Source organism: Scleropages formosus, chromosome 1 (assembly GCF_900964775.1).
Source record: "Scleropages formosus chromosome 1, fSclFor1.1, whole genome shotgun sequence".
NCBI lineage: Eukaryota > Metazoa > Chordata > Actinopteri > Osteoglossiformes > Osteoglossidae > Scleropages > Scleropages formosus.
Genome location: NC_041806.1, coordinates 24,603,628 through 24,630,886, shown reverse-complemented (window position 1 = coordinate 24,630,886; position 27,259 = coordinate 24,603,628). Strand labels below are relative to the sequence as shown.

Genomic DNA, 27,259 nt, shown 5'->3' with positions numbered 1-27,259 from the left:
TGCCGCTAAAATTAGCGTTTAAAAGTTCCAGTTTCTCTGCTTTTCAGCCTGAGCCCTGCTGTGCAGCATGAGAACAGATGTAGAGATCAACATACCGCATATCATGTGTGATCACATCTATTTGTTTTTTTGTTGCAGTTCATTGAAGATGTGCCTTCCAAACTGTGCTTTAGAATCTTCACCTTTGTCCCTCAGCACCTACGCAGGAATCAAAAGGTTAGTTAAACTGGCTATGAAAAACAAACAAACTAATTCCGTTTGCATTCATGAATTCATACTCACTTGCCAGGCTTGTCCTCATAACATGCTTTAAATGCATGTGAACAATGTATGGGATGGTGAAAACTGATACATTTACACTTATTCATTAGCAGATGCTTTTCTCCAAAGCGATGTAGATCTCAGAGAAAATACAATTTATGCATCACATTAGGAGAAAGAGACATAGTTGCAGACATGTGATTCTTAAGTAAACCTAGTTTATTTCTTTCCACTTTATGCACTGATGTTCATCACATGAGTAGGTGCACAAACTCAGGATAAACTAATCCTGATCACCTTCCTACATTTTTTTTATTAAAAAGGTACACAAACATTTATATACAATACAGGAGTAGCGGATGTGTAAAGGCGAATCTGGGCGTTGTCATAAAGTTACGGTGCATGAACATTTACACCATAAAGAGACCATTGCATATCCTTGCATGTTGGAACCTACCTGGGTGCTCAAAGCTGACTGTGTTACAAGCATGCTTGTAACCTTTTGGAGATACTGTCCTTATCACATTGAATGGAAACATTGGATTATCTGTGGAAGAAGCAAACATAAAAACAATTTTATAATTGATAGAGTGGTTGTAAATGTGTGGCTGGTGTCGTGGTTGGAGTGGCTACCTTTGGCTTGAAAGGTTTCCAGTTCAATCCCTGCCTCCAGCTGTAGTGCAGACACACTGATTAAGGCTGCTTGTCCCAAGCGGGGGTCGTGGCGAGACGGAGCCTAGCCCAGTGAGGCAGGGTGCGGGGCTGGAGGGGGAGGGGACACACGCAGGGTGGGATGCCAGTCTGTGGCAAGGCACCCCAAGCAGGACTCAAACCCCAGACCCACTAGAGAGTAGGCACAGGACAAATCCGCTGTTCCACTGCACGCTCTCCAGCTGTAGTGCCCTTGAGCAAAGTGCTTCCCCCTGCAATTGCTCCAGTAACTTCGCCCGGCTGTGTGTCTGGGTACCTAGCTGTGGCCCTGCGAAGGACTGGCGTCCTGTCCAGGGGTGTACCCGCCCCCCACTACCCTTCAGCCTTGTCCAATGTCTCCGGGATAGGCTCCGGCTCCCCGCGACCCCCGCGTGGGACAGGCGGTTTCGGATAACGTGTGTGTGTGGTTGATATAATAATTAACAAATATGTCCGCTAGAGGTCGACAACGTTCAACCGCTCACGCCATCATTGAGTCAACGGCCAATTCAATGCAATCCGTATCAATATATAACACAACGCAAATATGGGGGGGTCATTTTGATATGCAGTATGAGGTGTAACAATATAACAAATCAATAACACTGAATTGAATTTTTGTGCATGGGAAATTACTGCTCTGAAGTGGTTAGACATGTTGTTATTCATCATCCGCAGTAAAAATGATTTGGTATAATTAAAATAGAATGTTATATACAGGGGGAATGTTATTAGGAGGTGTTGCTGCTGTAACGCATCACCGCTTTTACTCGCTGTACAGTAATGTGTTAAATGTGGTAAAAGGGGGCGGGGCTTCCAGCGGTGCGGGCTCGGCGGCCCGAAGGGATCGTTCCCCGGGATGCGCGCTCCCGTGTTGCCCGCCGATTGTTTGTGGAGGTGAGTCCCGTTTACTGCTTACTTACCCTCTTTTTTACCAGGAGCTGAAAGAGCTGCTACACTCTTATTTATTGGACCTTTCCCCCTTCCCACTGCGGTAGCGTATCATACTTCTCAGGATTTATGTAAATAGCTGTGAATTGATCATAGTGAAAGCTGTAACTTTTCATTCCACTATTACAACATTAGTAATTCTAATTATTAGTAATCCTGGTCTGAAGATTATTGCATCTTGGCACAAAGTGCGCATTCTTTCCCCGGGGCAGTTCCATCGTTGCGCGTGGCGGCATAACGCGCACCAGTTATTTCCCGTCGTTTTCTTGTACCGCTTTAAAAACTACGTTTGATTTGCGGAATTTTTCAAGGTTTTTTTTCCAGGCAAACTGCATCGGTTCAGTTTCAGTAAAACCCAGGTGCACTTGGAGTTTGGGATACTAATTACTGAAATCTTTTAACCCTGTGCCCACTTTAAGTTTTACAGTTTCTTTATGCTTGTGCTTGGCGCCTCCCTGTGTCGTTATTATTATTATTATAGTAATTAATACTACAGCTGGAGTATAATATTAATTGTAATTATTATGTGCTACTGTGTGAGAAGAGCGCTCTATAAAATACATTGAACTGATTTATTATTATTATTATTATTATTATTATTATTACTACAAGGGTGGCATAGTGAGAGGCTGCTGGGCTGTGCTTACAGACATGGGTTCAAAGCCAGCTCAGTCTGTGTACAGTTTGCCCTGGGGTTGGGTGGATTTCCTCCAGCGCCTACCCCCCACAATTCAAATTCATGTTTCAGGTGACTCTAGACTGCCTGAGCAAAACAGAAAAATATAAAACCCAAAATAGTGTTTTAAGGCTTAATTTGTGTTTCCATTCAGCAGTTTGCCACTTGTATGAGACAGCTGTGTAGTGGTTGGCGCTACTGCCTTTGGACCCAAAGATTGCAGGTTTAAGCCTCACCTCTGGCTGTAGTACCCTTAAGCAAGGTACTTACCCTCAATTGCTCCAGTAGAATTACCCAGCTGTATAAATATGTCAATAATTGTAACCTCAACACTGTAAGATGCTGATAAAAGCATCAGCTAATTTAATAAATGTTAAACTCTGCCCATACAGACCTGTACATCACATGTTATCTTTACTGTACAAGAACATTATTAGCAATCGTATTATAAAAATATTACATATAATAATATGAAACACACCAAAATAATGCATACCTCTGACATTACTACTGTGTAAATATATACTTGGAATGTTAAGAAAGAATGCTTTTACTGTATTTGCCCTGTTGAGGACAGTGTGTGAATTAAGGTAATAAAAACCTTTAAAAAGACTCATAGAAGACATAAAAGCAGCTCAGGAGTTTTTGAAACTCGCAGGCTGCTGCTCTGCCTCTGTTCCAGATGTTGTGCTTAATGAGGTCTCCCTGCTGTGGAGAAATGGCTCACAGGTGTGGAGCTCATGTTCTCCCCTTCTTCAGCCCGAACTGCATTGTGTTTGCGTTTCTTCCCGTTTTTGGGACGATTCCGCACCTTCTTCCAACATAACCGCAAGTGCAAATAGTGTTTTTTCCTAACTGTAAAGTTAATTTCCTGCTGTTGTTTTATCGCATGTTTTTCTGTGTTGAGAAATGTACTTTTTAAGTCCCACCCCTTTGCTGTCTAGACACCTGAATGATTATGCTGTCAGCATGTGGCAACACTGCCAGGAACCTGGTGCTGTTTTTCTCATGAATAACTATCAACTGTCCCAGCATGGATTTTGCCCTAAGTAGTGCTTTATGGTTTCATGATACCGCAGTAAACATGGTTAACTTTTCAAGCCTTAAACAGGCACTTCCAAGGTGCCCTCAGGCTGATTTTGGGAAAAATCTCAAAATAATTACATGGAGACCACCAGGAAGAACCACTGGTTCACAGGAAGATTAAATAGCCTTTCTCCTCAGCAGTGAACAGCTTTGATCTACATTTGCATTTATTTATTTAGCTGATGCTTTTCTCCAAAGTGACTTACAATGTTAATCTACCTACACTTACCCATTTGTACAGCTGGGCAGTTTTACTGGAGCAAGTAAGAGTAAATACTTATTCAAGGGTCCTACAAGTGGAGATAATATTTGAACCTGTAACCTTTGGGTCTAAAGGTAGCAGCTCTAGCAGCTGTCCATACTCGGTCCTTCAGCTAAGGCAAAATCTGAATTTGCAACCCTCCAGCCTTTGCTGATCTTCCACTTTACATTGGATGTAAGCACATGGCTTTAGACCAGTCATTAGTAGTTAAACTCTACTCTAATTTAGTCATAAATGTGTGTGTTTCATGTTCACTGCTCCAATATTTACAGGAGGCGACAGTGATCTTTGGCAACATTCACAACATTTCCTCCTCTGTCAGCAGCCAGACACTGAACACATTGTGTGTCTCTGCTGTCCCTTGCAGGCCAAGATGTCCAAGTCAGCTTTGCAGCAATGCCTCCAGCTCTGGTTGTCCTTGTTGATAGCATCTCCCATACAAGGTATCATTCTGACCTCTAAGGACTGTGCAGTACAAACACCTCCCTCTTGTTTCTTCTACATTTGCATTAAATTTATTAATTTACCTGACACTTTTTTCTAAAGCAACTTACAGTGTTAATCAACCTAGAGTTATTTACCCATTTATACAGCTGGGTAACATACTGGAGCAATATAAGGTAAGTAGCTTGATCAAGGGTACTACAGCTGGAGGGGGGATTTAAACCTACAACCTTTGGGTCTAGAGATAGCAGTTTTAAAGATTACACTACCAGCTCTCTAAACAGAGAGACAAAGACAAAATGCACACTTTGGGGTTGCACAGAGAGTTTAAGTGTATCTTGTTCATCAGATGTCTGACTTCTGTGTCCCAGGCAAGGTGGTCGCCCATCCCCATGTGCAGGTCCCTGTGGATCGTCCTGTCACACTGTCCTGCAATCTCACACTGACGAGGGACGAAAAACTGAAGCAGGTGCGCTGGTTGGATGGCCGCAATGTCACCTTCCTCACTTACCTACCCCGGCAGCGACCCAGCATCACAGACCCAGAGCACGTGGTCCTGACGACCGCAACCCGCGACTCCAGCGCCATCACTATTCGGAGGGCGGGGCCTATAGACGAGGGCTGCTACACGTGCCAGTTTGACGTGTTCCCCACTGGAATGCAGGAGGGACAGACCTGCCTCACACTCACAGGTGAGGCTCATGTTTGAAGGCTTCCATGGGCCAAGTATTCGCAGAGCACCATGGTGAAGGCAGCGCTGGAAATTTTTACAAAAATGGGAGCTTTGTTTTAAAAAGGCTGCACAATTCGAACACATCATTTCTGAACTCTGCCATAACCCCCTGGTACTTTTAGCAATTCTTGAATGCTAGTGCACTGTTTGCTACGAATATCCCAGTATCCAATAAGTGCAGTTTGAGTCTTTTCTTTGTGTTCAATACATAAATGGATGAAACCAAATCAAAATCAGTGTGGGGTTTTGATAGTGTTATAGTGTGTGGTACCTGAAGAGCAGAAAAAAAGAATGAATAAAAACAATTCTCACTGCTTCTGGAGCCCATCTAGAGCCCCTGCTGTAATCCAATAACAGAAGTAATTGTGTCCAGGTTTCGCTCCCTTCTGATGTGTGCTGCCAAAGGTGGAAGTTAAGTTTTCTGCTGCCAAATCTGGTTTTTGTGATCAAAATACCAATGAAGTTTGAAAATTTATGTGACCATTTTACATTGTTTTTACTAGTGTGGAGTGTAGGTTCGCTGAGCGAAGGCTATTTGAAAATGGTGCAAATTGGGGCAAAATGTTAGGCTTGTATAAATTAGTATTTTATTTTGTCTGGAGGGATTTCTTATTGCTTTGCTACTGTTGAATGTGCTAAGAGTTAACTGCTAGGATTGGAGCTCCTTTAAGTTTCGCATCTACAGTGAGGTTGTTTTGGATGAAGGCACCTCATCGAATAAATTCCTGAGTGTGTGTGTGTGTGGACCCTTCTGTGTACTGTGGATGTTTTCATCTGGTGTGTGTTTGCGGGTTTCAGCAACGCCGAGCTCAAATGGCAACGTGACAGCAGTGAGCGGGAAGGCGGCCACACTGTCGTGTCGATATGGACTCCCCAAGAGGGTCCAGCAGGTGCTGTGGATGAAAGCAGCAGCGCAGGGTGAACTCAGTGACGTGGCCTCCTTTGCCAAACGAGGGGAGCCCACGGTCTTGAACCCCCTGCGTGGCCGTGTCAGTATCAGCCGCACCCTGGACGAGTCCCACCTGTCTATCAAGCCTGTGAGGATGGAGGATGAAGGCTGTTACGTCTGCGAATTCCATGCCTACCCCGAAGGCATCAAGAGCGCCTCAGCCTGCCTCACTGTTTATGGTAAACTGGCACTTTTATTAAAATACCAATCTTCAAAATAACACACGTCTGATAACAGTCATTATGTGGTTTGAAGGCTGTCGGCTAGGGTACTGTACACACTTGACTGCGGTACTGTGTGGAGAGTCCAGGCAGAAAGCTCGGCGACGGATGTGTTGAAACACAGGTCAAATGACGAAAAGCGAAATCCATTAAACAACAAGTGTGTGTGTGTGTGTGTGTGTGTGTGTGTGGAAGCGACAGGCTACAGCCCCTCCTGCGCCTTGAAAGGCATGACTATTCATTTCAAGTGTAAGGAAGTACTTTGTATAGAGAGCATGTGGGGGTGTGTCCTTTGTGACAACTGGAAATGGCCTGGGTCAAAGTATCGTACTGTTACCGTAAATCAGTGCACTGTATAAAGTGGAAGTGGTCAGGGGAATTATTATAATTAGCTATTACTTCCAGTTCTGCTCTTGAGATTTGGGCCTTCCCTAGAACAGCTCTTCTCAGAACTGACTACGTCCCAGTGGATTCTAGTTGGAAACGTTAAAAAAACAGGCTTTAAATTTATTGTTAAGTTGCAACACTGTTAAACGTTTATTATTATTATTATTATTTTCTGAAATGAAAAATATTTATCAACAGGCAGCCGTTGTCACCAGGCAAAACGATCCCGTGTGCCTATGAGTGTGAAATAAATGGAAGCAGTGTATGCAGTACAGCGCCTGCTGTAGTTCAGGGCGCCAGTGAAAGCACTGATTGTTGAAGGGGTCTCGCTGGAGCCAGGCAGCGGCCCACACTGTTACACAACAACAGCCACATTTTGCTCAGTCTGGGCCGGACAGCGTTGTGTTTGTCCACACCGAAAGGGTCAGCAACTTAGCGCCACCTCCACAGCGACTGCAAATGATAAAATTGCGCTTGGGGTTGTGGGGTTCGACCGCCTTGTTTTGCGTGATTTATCATTTCACGTTGCACAACGTCGCTGGCTTAACTGTCAGCGATAGTTCATTTGCCTCATACGGTTACTACTCACAGGAGCTGACAACCACAACTGATGCCAGATCAGATTTATCCCTATTTTGGGCATTTTACTTGGATGTAGTCTTTATAGTTGGATGAGTTTTGGAATTTTGATTTAAAAAATAACATTTCAGTGTCACGTTTTGCATATATCTGGTTTAAGGTTTCTGTGCTAAAATCCAAAGCAGATTGCAAGCTCCAGCCTTCCATATGTGGAACCATATGTCTTTTCCCAAAATGTTTCTGGTTCTCCCAAAAAAGCATTAAATACTGAGAACCGAATTGGAAGCAGGCCGCACCCTCTGCGGAACTCTTACTGCACATCTCTGCTTTAGCACAATGGGAACACAATGACACCTCCGTTGAATTTCTCAGAAACAGACTTCTTCTGGAACCATCACTCATACATTCGTAGCGACCGCAGCTCTAGTGTACTTCTACCCTTACCAAGCAACATTACACTGATTTATTGTACTGATGCTTTTCTCCAAAGCAACTTACAGTGATTTACCCATCTTTACTGCTGTTTTTTTTTTTTTTAATAGAAGCTGTTTAGAGTAAACGGGGGGTGCAGTGGTGCAGTGGGTTTGGCCTGCTCTCTGGTGGGTCTGGGGTTCAAGTCCTGCTTGGGGTGCCTTGTGATGGACTGGCGTCCCCTTCCCCTCTAGCCTTACGCCCTGTGTTGCCAAGTTAGGCTCTGGCTCACCGCAACCCTGCTTAGGGCAAGCGGTTTCAGTATGTTTGTTTTGAGTAAGTATCTTGCTCAAGGTTACTAGAGATGGAGGGGGGATTTGGATCTACAAGCGCTGGGTCCAAAGGGAGCAGCTCCAACCAGTACAGTACCAGTTGCCCCTGTGTATGTCCCTTGAATAAAATACTAATTTAATTATTTTTTTTGTCTCCCCAGTGCTACCCAGACCACAGGTGAATCACAAGACTGTGTCCGATGGGGTTATTGAAGCAAACTGCACAGCGCTGGCCCGGCCAGCCGCTGAAGTCGTGTGGAACGTGGAAGGGGACAACAGGACACTGGGCCCGCCTGCCATCTCATCCTTCAGACAGAGTGACGGGACCACGCTGGTTGTGAGCACACTGTCCCTGCGCACAGAAATACTCCGGGACCAGTCGGTAAAGTGCCTGGTCCATCACAGGGGCCTGGAGTCCGCTATCTCGGTCTCCATGAATACCAAGAGTGAGTGGTGCGCCATTACCCCTTCGCTTTCACCGTTTTAGTTAGTATTTCACAATTACTCTGTTTTGTCTGAGTGAATTTTCTGCAGATGTGCTGGGATTGGCAATTTTTCCATGCTTTCTCCAGACTTGTAGGCGTTGTCCTCTCAACGCAGATGGTTAGCAAGTTCACTTCACCCCATTTCTCTGATCTCATCCTTGTAAATATCAGTAGCCTCCAGAACTTCTTGTGAAAGTAAGCAGCCCCAGAGCTGACAGGTTCGAAACTTCTACTGTAGGAAGTGTATGTATTTTTGAGGCATGACTGAGTTCAGCTTTTCTACACATATTTCCTTTATATTTATTTATTTATTTAGTGAGTGAACAGGAAGTACATCGGTTTCAAGATGGACCGGGTGTGTTTTCCAAAATGGTGCATTCTTTCAGTCAAGACAGGAAATTATTACAAATATATTCTAGTGCAGTGAATCTCCCATTCAGAAATAAGGCAGATCGAAGACATTCGGCTCTGTAACTTTGAGCTTTGCATTGTGGTTAGTGGGCAATCCTGAGGGAGAGCTCGTGTGTGTCTGCCCACAGGCATGGGTTAGTACCTGCGTATGTCAATAGATTGCAGTGTATTTGTTGTCACTATAAAGGCTTCATCATTGTCATCTCATGGTGTTTGCATTACAGTGAGAACTTCACTGTCCTCTCATGGTGTTCATGTTCCTGCTGGAAAGACCTGCTCCATCTCGTGATGTTTCTGTTGCAGTTGGGAAAGCCCTCACCATCCTCATTGCCATAACCAGCATAGCAGCCATAATCCTCATGTGCCTCTGTTTCTGCCTGTGGAAGTGTTTCCTGCATAAGGGTGGTAAGTATTACCTTCTCCCACCTACAACACAGAACAATGCTTTCATTTACCTGACGCTTTTCTCTGAAGTCACTTACAGTGTTAAGTTCCTGTAATTGCTTACCCTGTGATACAGCAGGGTGATATTCCAGGACCAGTTTAGGGTAAGTACCTTGCTCAACAGTACTGAAGCTGGGATTTGAACTTGTGATTTTGGGTACAAATGCAGCAGCCCTAACCACTACACTACGAAACTCATTCAGTGCTTGGTGCTCAATGCTTCAGGCAGGACTGGGATCAAGGCAGTGAGAACTGCAAAAAAATGTACATACCTAGATTTCATTATTGTAATTAATTTAATATTAATTATGTTTTTTCTAATAGGTCAACTCTTTAAAGCATTAGATGTAGCATTCGTTATTGAAGAAGTCAGGAGCGCTCACTCACTGCTGGAAGCAGAAATATGTCCACGTACCAAAAACTTTTTTTTTTTTAAGAAATTCTACGAAACACAGTACTTGAACTCCTGTGCTCCTCTGCCTAGGATTCATAAACAGTTTCTGTGAAGGCCCCCCCAAAGGCAAGGAAGGAAACCCATGTCAGTGTGTCACTGTTAGTGGGACAATGGGCTGGAAGCTGTCATCATGTACTGCATTCCTATTGAAAATCTGTGTAGACTGTTCTGATCCAGTGTCTTTAATTCATCTGACTAAATATAGATATAGACTAGATAATAGGAGGAGGCACAGTGGTGCAGCGGGCTTGGCTGGATTCTATTCTTTGGTGGGTCTGGGGTTCGAGTCCTGCTTGGTTTGCCTTCTGCCAGCACTGTGCTGCTGGGTTAGGCTCTGGCTCACTGCAACCCTGCTCGGGACAAGCGCTTTCAGCCATTGTGTTGATACTAGTGGTTGTGATGCTAATGATCTTGTAATGACTTCAGCCACCTGGTGTTACTTCCTGTGGCTTAAAGCCTCAAGAGATATCTACATTTCTTGCAGCTCAACAGTACATTTGAAGATGTGGTAGCGTCCCGTGGCAAAGCGATGTGGGGAGTCTGAGGCCAAAGCCTTAACCGGAGACAGATTACTGCGGTCCATCAGGTCAAAACCAAAGCAGTGACTTTGCATGCCAGTGGTGAAAGGAGAAGAGCTTGTAAAGCATGGGAACATTGAAAGCATCATTTTAAGAAGCAGGAAATCGCAGTACGTTTACACAGGAAAGGGAACTTTGCCCTGCCCGTCCGACAGGAGCTGTTTTGTTTGCGTTGTACCACCTTTCCTGTCTCGTGGATGAGAGTCGGTGTTTGGGGTTAGGGCTCTAGGGATTATTGCTGGGTCATGCTAGCAGCTAAACTTTTTTACCACAGGAGCCCAGGAAGTCATCCTCAAGATCTCCTTGAGATCACTTCTATAGCACAGTGCATGTCTCTGTGGGATTTATACAGTAAATGTCTTTCACCTGTTGGATATCTGGAGTTATTCAAGCCTGAGCTCAGATCACCACATCATTGTGAAATGAGATGATTTAGTGAGTGGGGAGTTTTCATCTGCGTTTGAGAGACTTGAGCAGTAATAATACTCCTGAACCTGCATCTTCAAAGCAGTCTTCACACCATGTCCTGAACCACCAAATGACTGGATTTAGCTACATCATCACATGCTTCTCCGAGCCAGTGATCAGCTACACTTGGCGATGAGCAATAATTGGCAGTTACTGTCATGAGCAAAATTCCGGAGATTTCACCACTCTTTGGCTAAAAGCCTTAGATTCACCAGGTCCATCATTTACTGGCTGTGGTGGGTTTTTCCTCCTGAGTAAAGAGGAAGAGCAGTGTCCAGCCCAACCGTGACTTTGTAGATGTGACTCCAGGCTGAGTCATAACTTCTTTAACTGATATAGCTTCTTCCCTCAAGATGCGGACATACTACTGTAATGTTATTGTGTCTTTTAATATGTTTTGGAGAAAAAGTGGGATTTCAAAGTCACTATATTTTTTTTAAAGTACCAAACAGAAGTCCTCTGCTATTCCCTGGAACAGGGCTCCTGAAATGGTGACCCACAGGCCAAGGATGGCCCGTGAATAAGTTTCATTTGACCTTTTAGATAAATTTTGAAAATCAAAAATTAAAATGTAGCTGTAATCCTAATGTGCTTCTGTTTCTGCCTGAGGAAGTGCTTCCTACATAAGGCTGGTGAGTATTAACTTTTCCCACAAGGAAGACAGAGCAGTGCTTATGTTTACCTTTATTCAGTCATCTGATGCTTTTCTCCAAATTGACTTACAGTGTTAATCTACCTACAATTATTCACCCATCTATAGAGCTGGGTAATTTTATTGGAGCAATTTAGGGTAAGTACCATGCTCAAGGGTAATACTGCTGGAAGTGGGCTTTAAATCTACAACCTTTGGGTCCAAAAGCAACAGCTCTAAATACTGTGCTACCAGCTGTCAGGAGAAAGGGAATGAAGATCAGCTGTGACCAGGTTATTTTGCCATGTAATCTATGCTCCTGTGGGTATGTTCTGTTCCCTTAAAATGAAAAGTGATTGTAACAAATGTGATTATAAAAAATGGAAAACATGTCAAGGGCGTCACAGTGCAGCCCTCTGTTATGCACTTTAAAGGCATCGTTTTGCAAATTTTTCAAGGTGTTTATTTTGTGTGTAATTCATATGAATTCAAATATTGAGATTAATGTTAATAAAAAGGCTCTGATACATGGTATTATACACACACACACACACACACACACACACACACACACACACACACACACACAGTCTGAAACCACTTGCCCCAAGCGGGGTCGTAGCAAACGTAGCGCCCCCCATGTAGTATTATATTTAGTGTTTTTTTTGTAGTCCACCTGGAAGTGCTGAGATCTGAGAATTACTGCTCAAAAGTATTACCGAGATATGGCCTGCAAGTATTACTGTTTTATTCTCTGTGTGCAGAGAACCATCGTGTGGTTAAGGCCTTGTGTCATACAATATAAGCAAACACGGCAGTGTGGGTAAATTTCATTAGAACTTTCCCCAGTCCTGCTTACGAAAGACCATAATTCAATTTACAGGTTCCCTTCAAACAGTGTGGACCGCTGCAGAAGCGTCTGAAATTCTTGGAATGTTTTCCAATCTAGAAATATTTCATTCCACAGCTGTAAGCAATAATGTGTACTTTGGTAACGGACAGAGTCAGAGACTCTTAAGAATATTTCTTTATAAGACTCGCACTACAGCTGTGTTATACCAGCACCTCTGTGTGTTGACCGTGGATCATCGTGTTTGTCTCCTGTTGTTCCAGCCTTAGCTCTCTCCCGGAAAAAGCAAGTGAGGTTCCTTTGCTGTGTGTAATTTAAATTTCACTGTGAACTCAAGAGTGTGTTTCTGAAGGGCCAGTTGGTTACCAACAGTCTCTTCTTTACTACGTTTAGTTTTGGTCTGTGTAGGATGGGCCCCCAGACTGTTTTCCCCAGCAAAAGGTTCCTCCAGAGGAATGTAGGTCCACCAATCCAGATGTTTGCGGTTGACCACACAGACGGGTGGCAAATCCGGATTGAGGCAAAGAATAACAGTGCACACCAAAGTCCATCCCTCTGTCAATCATAAGGTTTTAAGGGTTAGATAAAAAGTGCAGAACTCACTGTGAGCTCTTTAATCCACGAGGCCTCAATGACTGCCAGTAAACCAAACACAGTGAGTTCCAGTAATATGCTCCTTTAAACTAGTGCCTTTGGGGCATCTATTAGATGCAGGATGAGTTATAGTCATAGAAACCTTATTTCTGGATGAATTATATATAAACATATGCAATTGGCACAATTTCTGTACCATGATTTGTTTGTAATTCAGATGAGCTGAGTAATGTTTGATAAAGTGTATGTTTGCTGTGTGCCTGACACCCTCGAAAAAGTCAATACTGTAGTGTAATGCAGAAGTCTGCAGTGATGTTGACACCCAGATAACGATGCTCTAGTGCACCGTAGTGATTTGGGCGCATAAGATACTGTGACGTGGTCGTCTAGCTCTGTGGAATCCTTTTTCATGTCACGACTGAAAAGCATCAGGCTGAATATTTTCCATTTTGAAGGGAATACTGAAATATAATAATAGTGCTTAAGGAACTCGAATTCATTTCCAGGCCTGTGATTTATCAGATTAGATTTCTTTTAATCACTAAAATTTCAGAGCCTCTGGAGACTCCTTGTTCTCTGTGCAACAGGAAGTGGGAGGAAGTGACCATTTCCTGTCTCACAGTGCATGACAGAACACGCAATTCCACTGCAAAGGTTTTGAAGCCCATCAGTCATCTCTGAACATCCAATGAAATTAAGATGTGTTATTAGTTTTTAAATGGTACATCTATGTGGTACAATATGAGAAGTAAGGGCTATGAGCTGTTACATTATCACATTATTCTCACCCATGGTTATTATCCTCACCTGTGACCATAATTCTTACCCATAGTCATTATCCTCACCTATGACCATAATCCTCACCCATGATCATTATCCTCACCCATAGTCATTATCCTCACCCATAGTCATTCTCCTCACTCATAGGGATTATCCTCACCTGTGACCATAATCGTCACCCATAGTCATTATCCTCACCCATGGCCCAACCACTCTCCCAACAGCTAACCCATTCCTGCTCACATGTGACATTGACATGAAGGCAACTGTAGGAAACCATTATGCAAACCATTATTTAAACAAGTTCCACAATGTATCTCACACTTTTTCAGAATTAAAAATAAATTGAATAAAATAATTTAAAAGTGTACACATTCTGTACACGTTTTCCCTGTGTATTTTCGTTTGAATCCTGCTGTGAAATGAAAGCAGGGGAATCAGGCCAAATGCGCTGACTCCTAAAATAAGTTCCTCTTGACCCCATGTCGTGTTTCTAAATTAAAAAATCCTGGAATCCATGTATTACTAAGACAGCTCTCTAGGTTACAAAACACATGTGTGCTGTCAGGGAATGTCTCTTATGTCTTTTATCTAAAACAATAACTCCTTCTGTTGTTGTTTGCGCGAAAATAGAAATATTTCTCAGTCTCTATTCACTCACAGAAATAAGACTGAATAGATGGGTGGATGTGTATGGAAGTGAGTCTGAAATTAATGTTTGGTTTTGGTCATCCTGAGTCACAGGACCGTATGGTTTAAGCTGAAGAACAGTATTCATTGTGAGAGATTCATGCGCAATACGATTTCCCCAAAAAATATGTGTTGATGACATTTTAAGGGTATTCAAGTAATCGCTCATTATTTCTGGTGAATTCTCAAGTCTTTATTTCAGGAACTTAAGAGCTGCTGAGTAACATTATAAAGCATATGTTCCAAGACCCCTAGCGGATGCCTGAAACTGCGGATAGTACCAACCCTATATATACACTATGTTTTTTCCTGTACTGGAAAAAAAGGGTTACTTGAGCACAAGCACTGCGATACCGTGACAAACAAGCGGGTAGCATATACAGCGTGGATATGCTGGACAAAGGGATGATTCACGCCCCAGGCGCGACGGCACGATATTTCATCACGCTATTCAGAATGGCGTGCAATTTAAAAGTTATGAATTTTTCATTTAATATTTTCAGATCGCAGTTGACCGCGGGTAGGCCTAACCGAAACCACGGAAAGCGAACCCGCAGATAAGGGGGACTACTGTATATGAAAACTTGAGTAGCACAGAGAAGAACAATGATGATCAGGCCTTAGCCTTGACAAAAAGTTTTGTTGTCATTCACATTATTTTGAGTTAAAGTTGTAAAAATATTTTTCCTTGCATAGTTCCCATCTGTTGTAGCGCTGCTGTAGGTATGACCCCCACTCAAACTGTGCTGAAACTTGCCCATTCCCCCAAAATCTTTGTGGGTTCCCTCTGGGTGTCCCAGTTTCTTCCCACAGTCCAAAGACATGCAGTTCAGGTGGATTGGTGACTCTAAGTTGCCCATAGTGTGTGAATGGGTGAGTCACTGTGTGTGCTTGCAATGGACTGATGTCCCGCACAGGGTGTACCCCTCTCAGCGCAATGTTTCAGGGATAGGCTCCAGACCACTAAGACACTGTTCAGGACAAGCAGTTATTGAAGATGAATGGATGGATGGATGGATGCTATTCACTTTTCCTGCTTATGTTACGGGATGGCTTGTTCATTCTACGGTGATATGGCTGGCACCAGAAAAAAGACTGAACTGCTGGCACAGGACTTGATGAGTACCCAATGAGGATGGTGGTGTGGAAGTAAATAGCCAGCTGGACAGCAGGGGTCGCAGAGGCGAGGAGCTTTTACTGTGACGAGTTGCCAGTAGGAACATGACAATATATTTAATCATTACAGCTATTTACGTGGCTGTGAAATTTTAGATGGAAGTTCAGTGACCTTCAACATAATTTTGTCAAGATGATATCTGAGGTTTTGGAGTTGATCTCTTACTTCTCTGTCTCCCTACAGACTGATCGCTGGAGCCAAGGTTAGTTAAACGGTGAAAAAGCCAAGTTCCATCTGTCCCACGCTGATGACGTTTCGGAGAATCATTGGCACTGCGGACCAACGTTTTCATGGTTCCTCAGAAAAAGTACTAAGCTGTAAAGGACAAGTCCATGGATATCACGCAAGGTGGAGGAAGAATAAGCTATGCTGTAATCAATGGAATGGTATTATATGACTTCAGACAAGACAGGTACTGATGTGGTTCTCAATGAATAATGGAAGAAGCAAGATAATTCTAGTAAGCTATGTATTCTGCTTTTGACAAGCTGGATATTATGGTGAAAGATCCATCATGATACAGTGCTTTGCTCAAAGTAGTACCATTTTATTATACTGTGGCTGGAGATTTGTCACTGAGACTTTGTTTTGGGTTGCTGAAGTGATACTTGTACTGGTCCAGGACCCACCGAGACCTGTTCATATTGGATCATCACTCCCTTAGTGGGGCTCCTTCACCTTCAAGAAATGCTGAAAATTGGTGGGGTTGACTTGCCTAAAGCGGAAATGTTTTGGCAGACCAGGTGTGTTGCGCAGGCAGTGGCAAAGCTGCTGGTCTCGTCAATACACGCATCATTTGCAGGTTCGAGTCCCAAAACAGTTACTGCTATTACCCATGAAGCAGGTTGTTGTCATCTGAAATTCTTCATCAGATGATCCTGCTCTACATGTAATTTAAAGATTGTAAAGTCTGTGCATTGTCATTGTCTACTTTGTGTCTATTGTTGTTGTTGTTATTGTTAAGTGCAGTTGAGTCACTGTCATTTTTCGACAACCAAGTTGTTTTAACACACCCCACAAGTCTTTTTTGTCAGTACTGTCTAATCTGTGGTTGCTTTTTCACCACAACTTCCTTTTGTAATATGACTCTCTCCATCATGACACAAAAGTCACAGCTGTTTTGGAACACAAGAAATCACAGGTACAAGGGTCACAGTAATAGTGGAACATAGATCTCTACTTTGTAACCCCAAACTCCTGCCTTTGTCTCTGAAATAATTCAAAGATATTAGAGGTGTATTACTATTTAAAATTTCTTGACTTCTTAGCAGAAGTACTTCAATTCTGTGATTTTTAGGGCAAGGCTCGTGCATTAATGTAAAAATGGTGTAATTAAATTATATTAACAGATCCCACACTACAAGTGAAATGTATCACATTTTATGGCAGGGGTCTTAATTTATCACTGAAAAGCTGGTTATAGTGACACGAAACAGTGTTTATAACTTGATGTTGGACTGACCACACATTTTATACTAGGGTGGTGCTGCTGATACACCATGTGATTTTCTCGTAATCAAGTTCTTCTTTTGCTGTTACTGCTGTGTCAGTTAAGACAGCCCCTGCATGAGATTATACTAAATAAAATTGCATAATAACTTAATAAAACATTCAATTTCTGTGTTCCTGACATTTTCTATACCATATTGCTACATGTTAAATTGATGAATGTTACAGATAATAACAATAACAATGTTTATCCATTACTGTCATGCTGGTGCACTGGAAGGAAGCCTTCGGACCCAAGTGCAGAGTGTCGGAATCCAAAGGAGAATCCAAAAACCGTGGTCAAAAAACAATTCAAGGGTCGCCGATGTAAAAACGTAACCAGAGGGACAATCCAAAAGCTGTAAACTGCGAGACGAGCAGGAGATCGTGGAAGCCGTGGGGTCGAGAGAAGGAAAGGAACAGCGAAGGGAGAACAGGGTTGAGGATGAGAGGAACAGGTGAGGTAGGTAATCAGGAAGCACACACTAGAGCGAAGAGCAAGGGTGAACAAGGTTTCGCGTGTGAATGAACTCTGGACCACCCTTTTATGCGATCGTACCCTGATCCGCCGCAGGTGATTTTCGTTGCGCCGAGGAGTGTGTGACAGTACCCCCCGTCCCCAAAAGCGGCTCCAGCCGCCCTGCGACAACCAGGCAGACGGCCCTGGGGCCTGGGCGGGGGACAGTCCAGATGGTCCCTACGGAAGGCACGGAGCAGGTTCAGGTTCAGTACATCACGGGTGGCCACCCAACGCATTCCTCCGGCCCATAGCCCTCCCAGTCTACCAGATACTGGAGAACCCCACCTCGCCGATGAGAATCCAACAGCGCCTGGACCGCATAGGCACCCCACCATCTTGCAAAGGAAGCGGAGGCGGGAAGTCCAGCTGCAGCTGGTGCAGGGACGCGGTGCATGGCTTAAGAAAGGAGGCATGGAACGTCAGGTAGATCCTCAAATGCTGTGGCAGCTGGAGGCGGTAGAAGATCAGAGTTACGCGACATAGGACCTTAAAGGGACCAGTGTATCGAGGACTTAGTTTTTTTTATAGATACGCCCCCCGTAGACCCCTGGTGGATATCCACACCTGCTGTCCTGGCAAGACGGAGAGAGGGCGTCTCCAGCGATCGGCCTGTTGCTTACTTGGGCCTGGCTGTGGAGGAGATGTCATCGGATGGTCTCCCACACCTTCGTGCTGGCCCAATACCAAGCGTGCACAGTTGGGATGATGTTGCTGGGGCTGGTCTGCTACGGAAACAAAGGAGGCTGATAGCCCAACACACACTGGAACGGGGAACATCCTGTGGAAACATGAGTCAGGGAAATATGGGTGTACTCGGCCCATGATAAATAACACGCCCATTGTCGTGGTTGCTTGGAGCAATAACTGCGCAGGAACCGGCCAATGTCCTGCTGCAGCCGTTCAACCTGCCCGTTTGCCTGCGGATGGTACCTCGAAGTTGAACTCACGGACACCCCCAACTTACGCCAAAAGACCTTCCAGAGTTGGGAGGTAAATTGTGGTCCCTGGTCCGACACGATGTCTTCAGGTAGTCAAAAGAGACGGAAAACATGGAGAAACAGGAGTTCTGCTGTCTCCAGTGCTGTGGGGAGTTTAGGGAGGGGTACCAATCGGCAGGCCTTAGAGAAGCGGTTAACGGTCATGACAGTGATCTTACCATCGGAGTTGGGTAGGTCTACCAAGAAGTCCAGAGCGATGTGTGACCAGGGGCGATTAGGTACTGGCAAAGGTTCCAGGAGCCCAGTAGGTCGTTGGTTCGATGGCCTTGCTTGCGCACAGACCCTGCATGCCCGGACATAGTCCTGCGTGTCCTCCACCAACGACGGCCACCAGAAGTGTTTCTGCAGGAGTGTCTGGGTCTTACCGAACCCGGGGTGACCTGCTGCGGGATGGTCGTGGACCCACCGCAGGACAGTGGCTCTCATCTGTGGGGGCACGTATTGCTTCTTGGCAGGCTTACCTGGAGGTTCAGGCTTGGTTGTCTGGGCTTGGGTGAGATCTTGCACGAAGTCCCATTGGACGGAAGCCACGACGCAGGTCCGGGGCAGGATAAAACCTGGGTCTCAATCGGCGGGTTCCCACTTGTATATGCGGGATGGGCTTCAGCCTTGGTGTTTTTACTGCCCAGTCGGTAGGTTACGGTGAAATTGAAACGCGTGAAAAAGAGGGCCCACCTGGCTTTTCGGGAGTTGAGCCATCTTGCCATCTGCAGGTATTCAAGATTTTTATGGTCTGTGAGGATGACAAGCGGGTGTTGGGCCCCCTCGAGTCAGTATCTCCACTCCTCCAAGGCCAACTTCACAGCCAAGAGCTCCCGGTTCCCAGTGTCATAGTTCCTTTCTGCCTGGGACATCTTTTTGGAGAAAAACGCACAAGGGTATAGTTTGGGAGGATCACCCTGTAGTTGGGAGAGCACGGCCCCTACCCCAGCCTCTGAGGCATCCACCTCCACCATGAACGGCTTGTCCGGATCCGGGTGACAGAGGATAGGGCCCAAGGTGAACCAACGTTTCAGACCCTCAAAGGCTCGTTGTGCCTCTTCTGGCCAGGGCAGCCATGCTGCCTTAGAGGAGGTTAAGGCGGTTAAAGGAGCAGCCAGGGTACTGAAGGCCCAGATAAACCGCCGATAAAAATTGGCAAAGCTGAGAAAATGTTGGAGGCGTTTCATAGCACAGACATATACAGCACAGAGGTTCACACCCGAGATGAAGCTTATACAACAATTAAAATCAAATATCCTCGCTGCAACAAGTCAAAACTCATGAAAATAAAAATAGATCCGGGTGCACACGGGAATGCACTCCCACTCCGTACATTCTGACAGATGTATGGCGATATTGAACTGACACAGGTCCTGAAACCGATGGATATGACAAATCCTGAATTCCATGGGGCAAGGTGGTTCAGCAAGCTCGATGCTAAAGCTGGGTACTGGAGTATACAACTCGATGAACAATCACAGGCGCTTACTATATTCCGCACACCCCTAGGGTGTTATTGCTTCACACGCCTACCTTTTGGCCTCAACATAAGCCAAGACATATTCCAGCAGCGCATGGATGAAATCTTGGAGGGCCTGGAAGGGTGTGTTGGAATTGCAGACAACATTTGCGTATTTGGCAAGACATAAGAAGAGCATGACAAATGCCTATTGTCACTCCTTGAAAGGGCGAAGGAGACAGTACTGGTGTTCAACTCGGACAAATGCTTCATTAAGCAGAGACAAATTACATTCTTCAGGAATGTTTACAGCGAAAATGGAATCTCACCAGACCCAGATAAGGTAAAAGATATAAAAAACATACCTAGCCCACAGGACAAGGAAGATCGCCAACGCTTTCTAGGACTATTGACATACATGGGTTCTTTCATACCAAACTTGAGCCAGAAATCTGCAAGCCTGCATGAGTTACTGAAAAAGGAAACGCCATACGACTGGTCAGAAGATCACCAACGAGTCTACGATATTCTCAAAGATGCAATATCAGAGCATTCTAATATGGCATACTTTGACACCATGACTTCAGTAACACTTGAAGTTGACGCCTCGCTGAAAGGACTGGGTGCGGCACTCTTACAAAACAGGCACCCAGTGGCATTCGCGTCAAAGACTCTAACTCCTACTCAAGCAAATTATAGCAACATCGAACAGGAAATGCTTGCGCTTGTGCATGGAATAGAGAGGTTCCATACTTACCTCTATGGCCGGCATTTCTACATCAACACAGATCATAAGCCCTTGGAGATGATCTGCGAGAAACCAATAATAACAGTCCCACCAAGACTGCAGTGCATGTTCCTCTGAATCCAAGGATATGACTTCACCGTCACATATAAGCCAGGGCATCAGATGGTTCTGACTGACACGCTATCACGACTGCCAAACCCAGAGGACAACACCGCTGTGGAGATAGAACCAACCGTCCGCCCAATCACCTTTGACCTCATAAACTTCAGCCTCGAGAAACAAAACAAGTTGAAGGTCGAGACTCGACGATGCCCCGTCCTCAATGCACTAGCTGAGGTGGTTTACGAGGGATGGCCTGAGAAACTCATAGAGCTACCCAGGGATCTGAGAATATTTTGGCCATATCGAGACACAATTGGCATTGATAATGGCATTCTCTTTAAAGGAAAGCAAGTCATCATTCCAGAAAGAATGAGGCATGACATCCTTACACAGCTTCACAGGAGCCATCTTGGTATCGAGAAGACAAGACTGCTTGCAAGGGATTCTGTCTACTGGCCAAACATGAGGAGGGATATCGAGAGGACTGTAAAGGCATATCAATTCTGTCAAGAGGATCAAGTCCAAAACAGGAAAGAGCCAATGATCGTGAACGAGGTGCCGCTGAAGGCATGGCAGACTATTGGGATGGACCTTTTTGAGATTAAAGGAAGGCAGTTCATCATCATTGCGGATTATTACTCAAAGTATCCATTTGTAAAGGAGCTACAAAGTCCAGTGACATCCAAGTCTGTCACAAACGTTTTCAAAGAGTTATGTGGCATGCTCGGAAGGCCTGACCAAATAAGATCTGACAACGGCCCACAATACTCAGTAACAGAATTCACTAACTTCTGCAAAGAATGGGGTATAACACATACAACATCGTCACCCCACTATCCCCAATCCAATGGTTTTATTGAGCGCCAAGTCCAAACCGTGATATCATGCATTAAAAAATGCATAAAAGCCCAAGAAAGCATATCACAGGCTCTTCTCAACATTAGCGCCACTCCAGTTGACAGTAAACTCCTGTCCCCTGCAGAAATGCTGTTTGGCAGAACTATTGCCACCCTTCTGCCATCACGAAAAGGAGACGCGGATGACAATGTCAAACACAGGCTCATGCAAAGAAATGAGACGATGAAGCACCAGTATGATGCCCATGCCAGGAAAGATCCACTTCCACCACTGTACCAAGGCCAAGAAGTGAGGGTCCTGCACAATTCTACAAAAACCTGGATTCCTGGAAAAGTCATAACTCAATGCTCAGAACCAACGTCATATGTTGTTGAGACTTCCAGCGGCGCTTCCATAAGTTGAAGCAGGAGACACTTGAGAGAAACGCATTCACCACCAAGTTCAACCACATCACAAAGTGACACACCCCAGATCACTGATGATACCATGCAAGAGTGCCCGGTTACCGAAACCGAGGTGGGAAATCACCCTGATGTTATCCGTACACGATCTGGCCGTACCGTTAAGAAACCAGCAAGATATCAATAAAGGAAAAGAACACATCTCAATATGAGTAAGGCAGGCTGCCCCTAGGTAACTTCACTGACAATTTCTTAAAATACTTCTGTTCCAATGTGAAGACATAAAAGGGCACAAAGTCTTGCTGTCTTATGTTACGTATCTTAGTTTATTTTCATGCTTTTCATTTAGCAGTGTAACTTGGGGGAGAGTAAGCTTGTACATACTTTTTGTGAAAGCATCATTATGCTGAGGGATATTATTGATGGACCTTGCAGTTGTATATTCCAGTTGAAAGATCTTTTCAAGTTTGTAAGTAACCTTGTTTAATGTGATATTTATTTTCGTTGTATAATAAGGATAGGGGTGCGGTGGCGCAGTGGGTCGGCCCGCAGTCCTGCTCTCCGGTGGGTCTGGGGTTCGAGTCCCACTTGGGGTGCCTTGCGGCGGACTGGCGTCCCGTCCTGGGTGTGTCCCCTTCCCCCTCTGGCCTTACGCCCTGTGTTGCCGGGTAGGCTCCGGTTCCCCGTGACCCTGTAAGGGACAAGCGGTTCTGAAAATGTGTGTGTGTGTATAATAAGGGGGTTGTAGTGGGAGGTTCTTCTCTTATATTGCCTCGTTCTGGTATAATGAAAAAACTAACATGGCGGCGCCCACATAATAAAGCATACACACACACACACACACACACACATTTTCAGAACCGCTTGTCCCATACAGGGTCGTGGGGAACCGGAGCCTACCCGGCAACACAGGGCGTAAGGCCGGAGGGGGAGGGGACACACCCAGGACGGGACGCCAGTCCGTTGCAAGGTACCCCAAGCGGGACTCGAACCCCAGACCCACCGGACAGCAGGACTGTGGTCCAACCCACTACACCACTGCACCACCGCCCCCCCCCCCCATAATAAAGCAGTATTAAAGAAATGTCTGTGTCGGAGCTTAAATATGAAGCGTCTTGAAACCCCAAAAACACTACAGGCTGAACAAGGTTCCGCATGTGAATGAACTCTGGACTGCCCTTTTATACGGTTGTCCCCTGATCCACCGCAGGTGATCCTCGTTGCACCGAGGAGGGAGTGACAATTATCCATCCATCCATCTTCCTCCGCTTTTATCCGGGGCCGGGTCGCGGGGGCAGCAGTCCGAGCAGAGTACTCCAGACCTCCCTCTCCCCGCACACCTCCTCCAGTTCCTCTGGGGGAACCCCAAGGCGTTCCCAGGCCAGCCGGGAGACATAGTCTCTCCAACGTGTCCTGGGTCTGCCCCGAGGCCTCCTCCCAGTGGGACAAGCCCGGAACACCTCCCCAGGGAGGTGTCCAGGAGGCATCCGGAACAGATGCCCGAGCCACCTCAACTGGCTCCTCTCGATGCGGAGGAGCAGCGGCTCTACTCCGAGCTCCTCCCGGGTGACTGAGCTCCTCACCCTATCCCTAAGGGTGCGCCCAGCCACTCTGCGGAGGAAACTCATTTCTGCCGCTTGTATCCGCGATCTCATTCTTTCGGTCATGATCCAGAGTTCATGATCATAGGTGAGGGTAGGAACGTAGATTGACCGGTAAATTGAGAGCTTCGCCTTACGACTCAGCTCCCTCTTCACCACAACAGACCGGTACAATGACCGCATTACTGTGGACGCCGCACCGATCCGTCTGTCGACCTGCCGCTCCATTTTTCCCTCACTTGTGAACAAGACCCCAAGATACTTAAACTCCTCTACTTGAGGGAGGAGCTCCCCCCTAACCCAGAGGGGGCAATCCACCTTTTTCCGACTGAGGACCATGGTCTTGGATTTGGAGGTGCTGATTCTCATCCCCACCGCTTCGCACTCGGCTGCAAACCTCCCCAGTGCACGCTGCAAGTCTTGAATTGATGAAGCCAACAGGACCACATCGTCCGCAAAAAGCAGAGACGAGATCTCGCGGCCACCAAAACAGACACCCTCCGTTCCCTGACTGCGCCTAGAAATTCTGTCCATAAAAATAATGAACAGAATCGGTGACAAAGGGCAGCCCTGGCGGAGTCCAACATGCACCGGGAAAAGGTCTGACTTACTGCCGGCAATGCGAACCAAGCTCCTGCTCCGGTCATACAGGGAACGAACAGCCCGTAGCAACGAGCCCCGAACCCCATAATCCCGAAGCACCCCCCACAGGATGCCACGAGGGACACGGTCGAATGCCTTCTCCAGGTCCACAAAACACATATGGACTGGTTGGGCAAACTCCCACGAACCCTCCAACACCCTAGTGAGGGTATAGAGCTGGTCCAGTGTTCCACGGCCAGGGCGAAAACCGCATTGCTCCTCCTGAATCCGAGGTTCGACTATCGGTCGGATTCTCCTTTCCAGTACCCTGGCATAGACTTTCCCAGGGAGGCTAAGGAGTGTGATCCCCCTGTAGTTGGAACACAATCTCCGGTCCCCCTTCTTAAAAAGAGGGACCACCACCCCGGTCTGCCAGTCCAGAGGCACCGTTCCCGAACTCCACGCGATGCTGCAGAGGCGTGTCAGCCAAGACAGCCCCACAACATCCAGAGACTTGAGAAACTCGGGGCGGATCTCATCCACCCCCGGAGCCTTGCCACTGAGGAGTTTTTTGACTACCTCAGCAACTTCAGCCAGGGTAATGGACGAGTCCCCCTCCGAGTCCCCAGCCTCAGCTTCCTCTACGGAAGGCGTGTCGGAGGGATTGAGGAGATCCTCAAAGTACTCCTTCCACCGCCCGAGGACATCCTCAGCTGAGGTCAGCAGCGCACCACTTCCACTGTAAACAGTGTTCGTGGAACACCGCTTCCCCCCTCTGAGTCGCCGGACGGTTTGCCAGAATCTCTTTGAGGCCGACCGAAAGTCTTCCTCCATGGCCTCACCGAACTCCTCCCAAGCCCGAGTTTTTGCCGCGGCGACTGCCAGAGCCGCGCTCCGTTTGGCCCGTCGGTACCTGTCAGCTGCTTCAGGAGTCCCATGAGCCAGCCAGGCCCGATAGAACTCCTTCTTCAGCTTGACGGCATCCCTTACTTCCGGTGTCCACCACCGTGTTCGGGGATTGCCGCCGCGACAGGCGCCGGAGACCTTATGGCCGCAGCTCCGAACCGCCGCCCCGACAATGGAGGAGCGGAACATAGTCCATTCAGACTCAATGTCCCCCACCTCCCTCGGGACCTGGTTGAAACTCTGTCGGAGGTGGGAGTTGAAGACATCTCTGACAGGGGCCTCCGCCAAACGTTCCCAACAGACCCTCACTATGCGTTTGGGCCTGCCAGGTCTGTCCAGCTTTTTCCCCCGCCATCGAATCCAACTCACCACCAGGTGGTGATCAGTTGACAGCTCAGCCCCTCTCTTCACCCGAGTGTCCAAGACATATGGCCGAAGGTCAGAAGAAACGACTACAAAGTCGATCATCGACCTCCGACCTAGGGTGTCCTGGTGCCAAGTGCACTGGTGGACACCCTTATGCATGAACATGGTGTTCGTTATGGATAAACCGCGACTAGCACAGAAATCCAATAACAACTCACCGCTCGGGTTCAGATCAGGGAGGCCGTTCCTCCCAATCACGCCCCTCCAGGTATCACTGTCGCTGCCCACGTGGGCGTTAAAGTCCCCCAGTAGAATGACAGAGTCCCCAGTAGGAGCGCTTTCCAGCACGCTCCCCAGGGACTCTAAAAAGGCCAGGTACTCTACACTGCCGCTAGGCGCATAAGCACAAACGACAGTGAGAGACCGTTCCCTGACCCGAAGGTGCAGGGAGATGACCCTCTCATTCACCGGGGTAGACTCCAACACATGGCGGCTGAACTGGGGGGCTATTAATAAGCCCACACCAGCCCGCCGCCTCTCACCTTGGGCAACGCCAGAATAGTGGAGAGTCCACCCTCGATCGAGTAGAGTGGTTCCAGAACCCAAGCTGTGAGTGGAAGTGAGCCCGACTATATCTAGACGGTATCTCTCAACTTCCCGCACCAGCTCAGGCTCCTTCCCCGCCAGTGAGGTGACATTCCAAGTCCCAAAAACCAGAGTTGGCGCCCGAGGTTTGGGTCGGCCGGGCACTCGGCCCCGACCGCCACCCAAATCACAATGCACCGGCCCCTTACGGTTTCTCCGGCAGGTGGTGAGCCCACCGAAGAGCGGCTCCACGTTGTGGCTTCGGGCTGAGCCCGGCCAGGCCCCGTGGGCATAGACCTGGCCACCAGGCGCTCGCATGCGAGCCCCCCCCCCAGGCCTGGCTCCAGGGTGGGGCCCCGGTGACCCCATACCGGGCGGGGTAAACGGACGCCTTGATTTTTTCATCATAAGGGGTTTTTGAACCGCGCTTTGTCTCGTCTGTCATCCAGGACCTGTCTGCCATGGGAGACCCTACCAGGGGCATGTAGCCCCAGACAACATAGCTCCTGGACTCATTCAGGCACTCAAACCCCTCCACCACGATAAGGTGGCGGTTCACGGAGGAGAGAGTGACAATTACGTTGTGTTAAAAAAACACTCCATATATGCTGCAATATGTCATAGCTTCACTGCATTTATGTCATTTTTAAGAAATGCATTTAAAAACAGCACAATCAGTTAGTACTGTATTTACAACATAGAAATAGTTCCCTGCAAGCAGGCACAACATGAATGAGTTTTACTTAAAACATCACTTTAAAGTTAGATGAAATTTGATTTTATATAGTATTTGTTAGGGTTATCATGTAGTCCTTTATTGGGGGCCTTTCAGGCACTTTCCCTACATAAAGATCGACTACCTGAAAGTTGTTTTTTATTGTCTTGTTTTTCCAGACAGGGTTGCAAAACTGTTTCAATGTCCAAATGGAGAGCAAAACTCTAAACGGCAAACTGACCGAGATCCCACAATCCCCCCACTTCTGATCAGTTAAGTTCACCATGTTCATTGTGCTTCAGCTGTGCTATTATAACATCCTTAGAAAATCATAAAGATGGATTGCTGATGTTCACCGTCATGGTGAAAAACTGCATTATTTCCAGAGCAGTGGGTTGTGAATA

General features: G+C 46.4%; 1 protein-coding gene across 3 annotated transcripts; it reads left to right on the top strand.

The window, feature by feature from the left end:
* The first annotated feature begins 149 nt into the window (after nucleotides 1-149).
* LOC108933064 (OX-2 membrane glycoprotein) lies at nucleotides 150-27,093 on the top strand. 3 transcript variants are annotated; one of them, XR_001966037.1, is made up of 8 exons: nucleotides 1,782-1,848; nucleotides 4,294-4,369; nucleotides 4,742-5,062; nucleotides 5,902-6,231; nucleotides 8,144-8,428; nucleotides 9,182-9,283; nucleotides 15,728-16,346; nucleotides 27,035-27,093. XR_001966037.1 is itself a non-coding variant. In XM_018749879.1 (7 exons), exons 2-7 carry the CDS (start codon nucleotides 4,300-4,302, stop codon nucleotides 15,730-15,732), a joined length of 1,113 nt encoding a protein of 370 aa, XP_018605395.1. In that variant the 5' UTR covers nucleotides 150-216; nucleotides 4,294-4,299; the 3' UTR covers nucleotides 15,733-17,146. The 3 variants fall into 3 exon arrangements, 2 of the variants coding, with proteins under 2 accessions (XP_018605395.1, XP_018605394.1); XM_018749879.1 differs by lacking the exons at nucleotides 1,782-1,848; nucleotides 27,035-27,093 and adding an exon at nucleotides 150-216 and having other exon boundaries at nucleotides 15,728-17,146; XM_018749878.1 differs by lacking the exon at nucleotides 27,035-27,093 and having other exon boundaries at nucleotides 15,728-17,146.
* The last annotated feature ends 166 nt before the right edge of the window (nucleotides 27,094-27,259 follow it).

What these genes read in the sequence shown, in the direction of transcription:
- LOC108933064 (XM_018749879.1), top strand. Translation starts at nt 4,300, where the DNA reads ATGTCCAAGTCAGCTTTGCAGCAATGCCTCCAGCTCTGGTTGTCCTTG. An exon ending in GATAGCATCTCCCATACAAG is followed by an intron (nt 4,370 to 4,741) that starts GTATCATTCTGA and finishes TCTGTGTCCCAG; the next exon opens with GCAAGGTGGTCGCCCATCCC. An exon ending in GACCTGCCTCACACTCACAG is followed by an intron (nt 5,063 to 5,901) that starts GTGAGGCTCATG and finishes TGCGGGTTTCAG; the next exon opens with CAACGCCGAGCTCAAATGGC.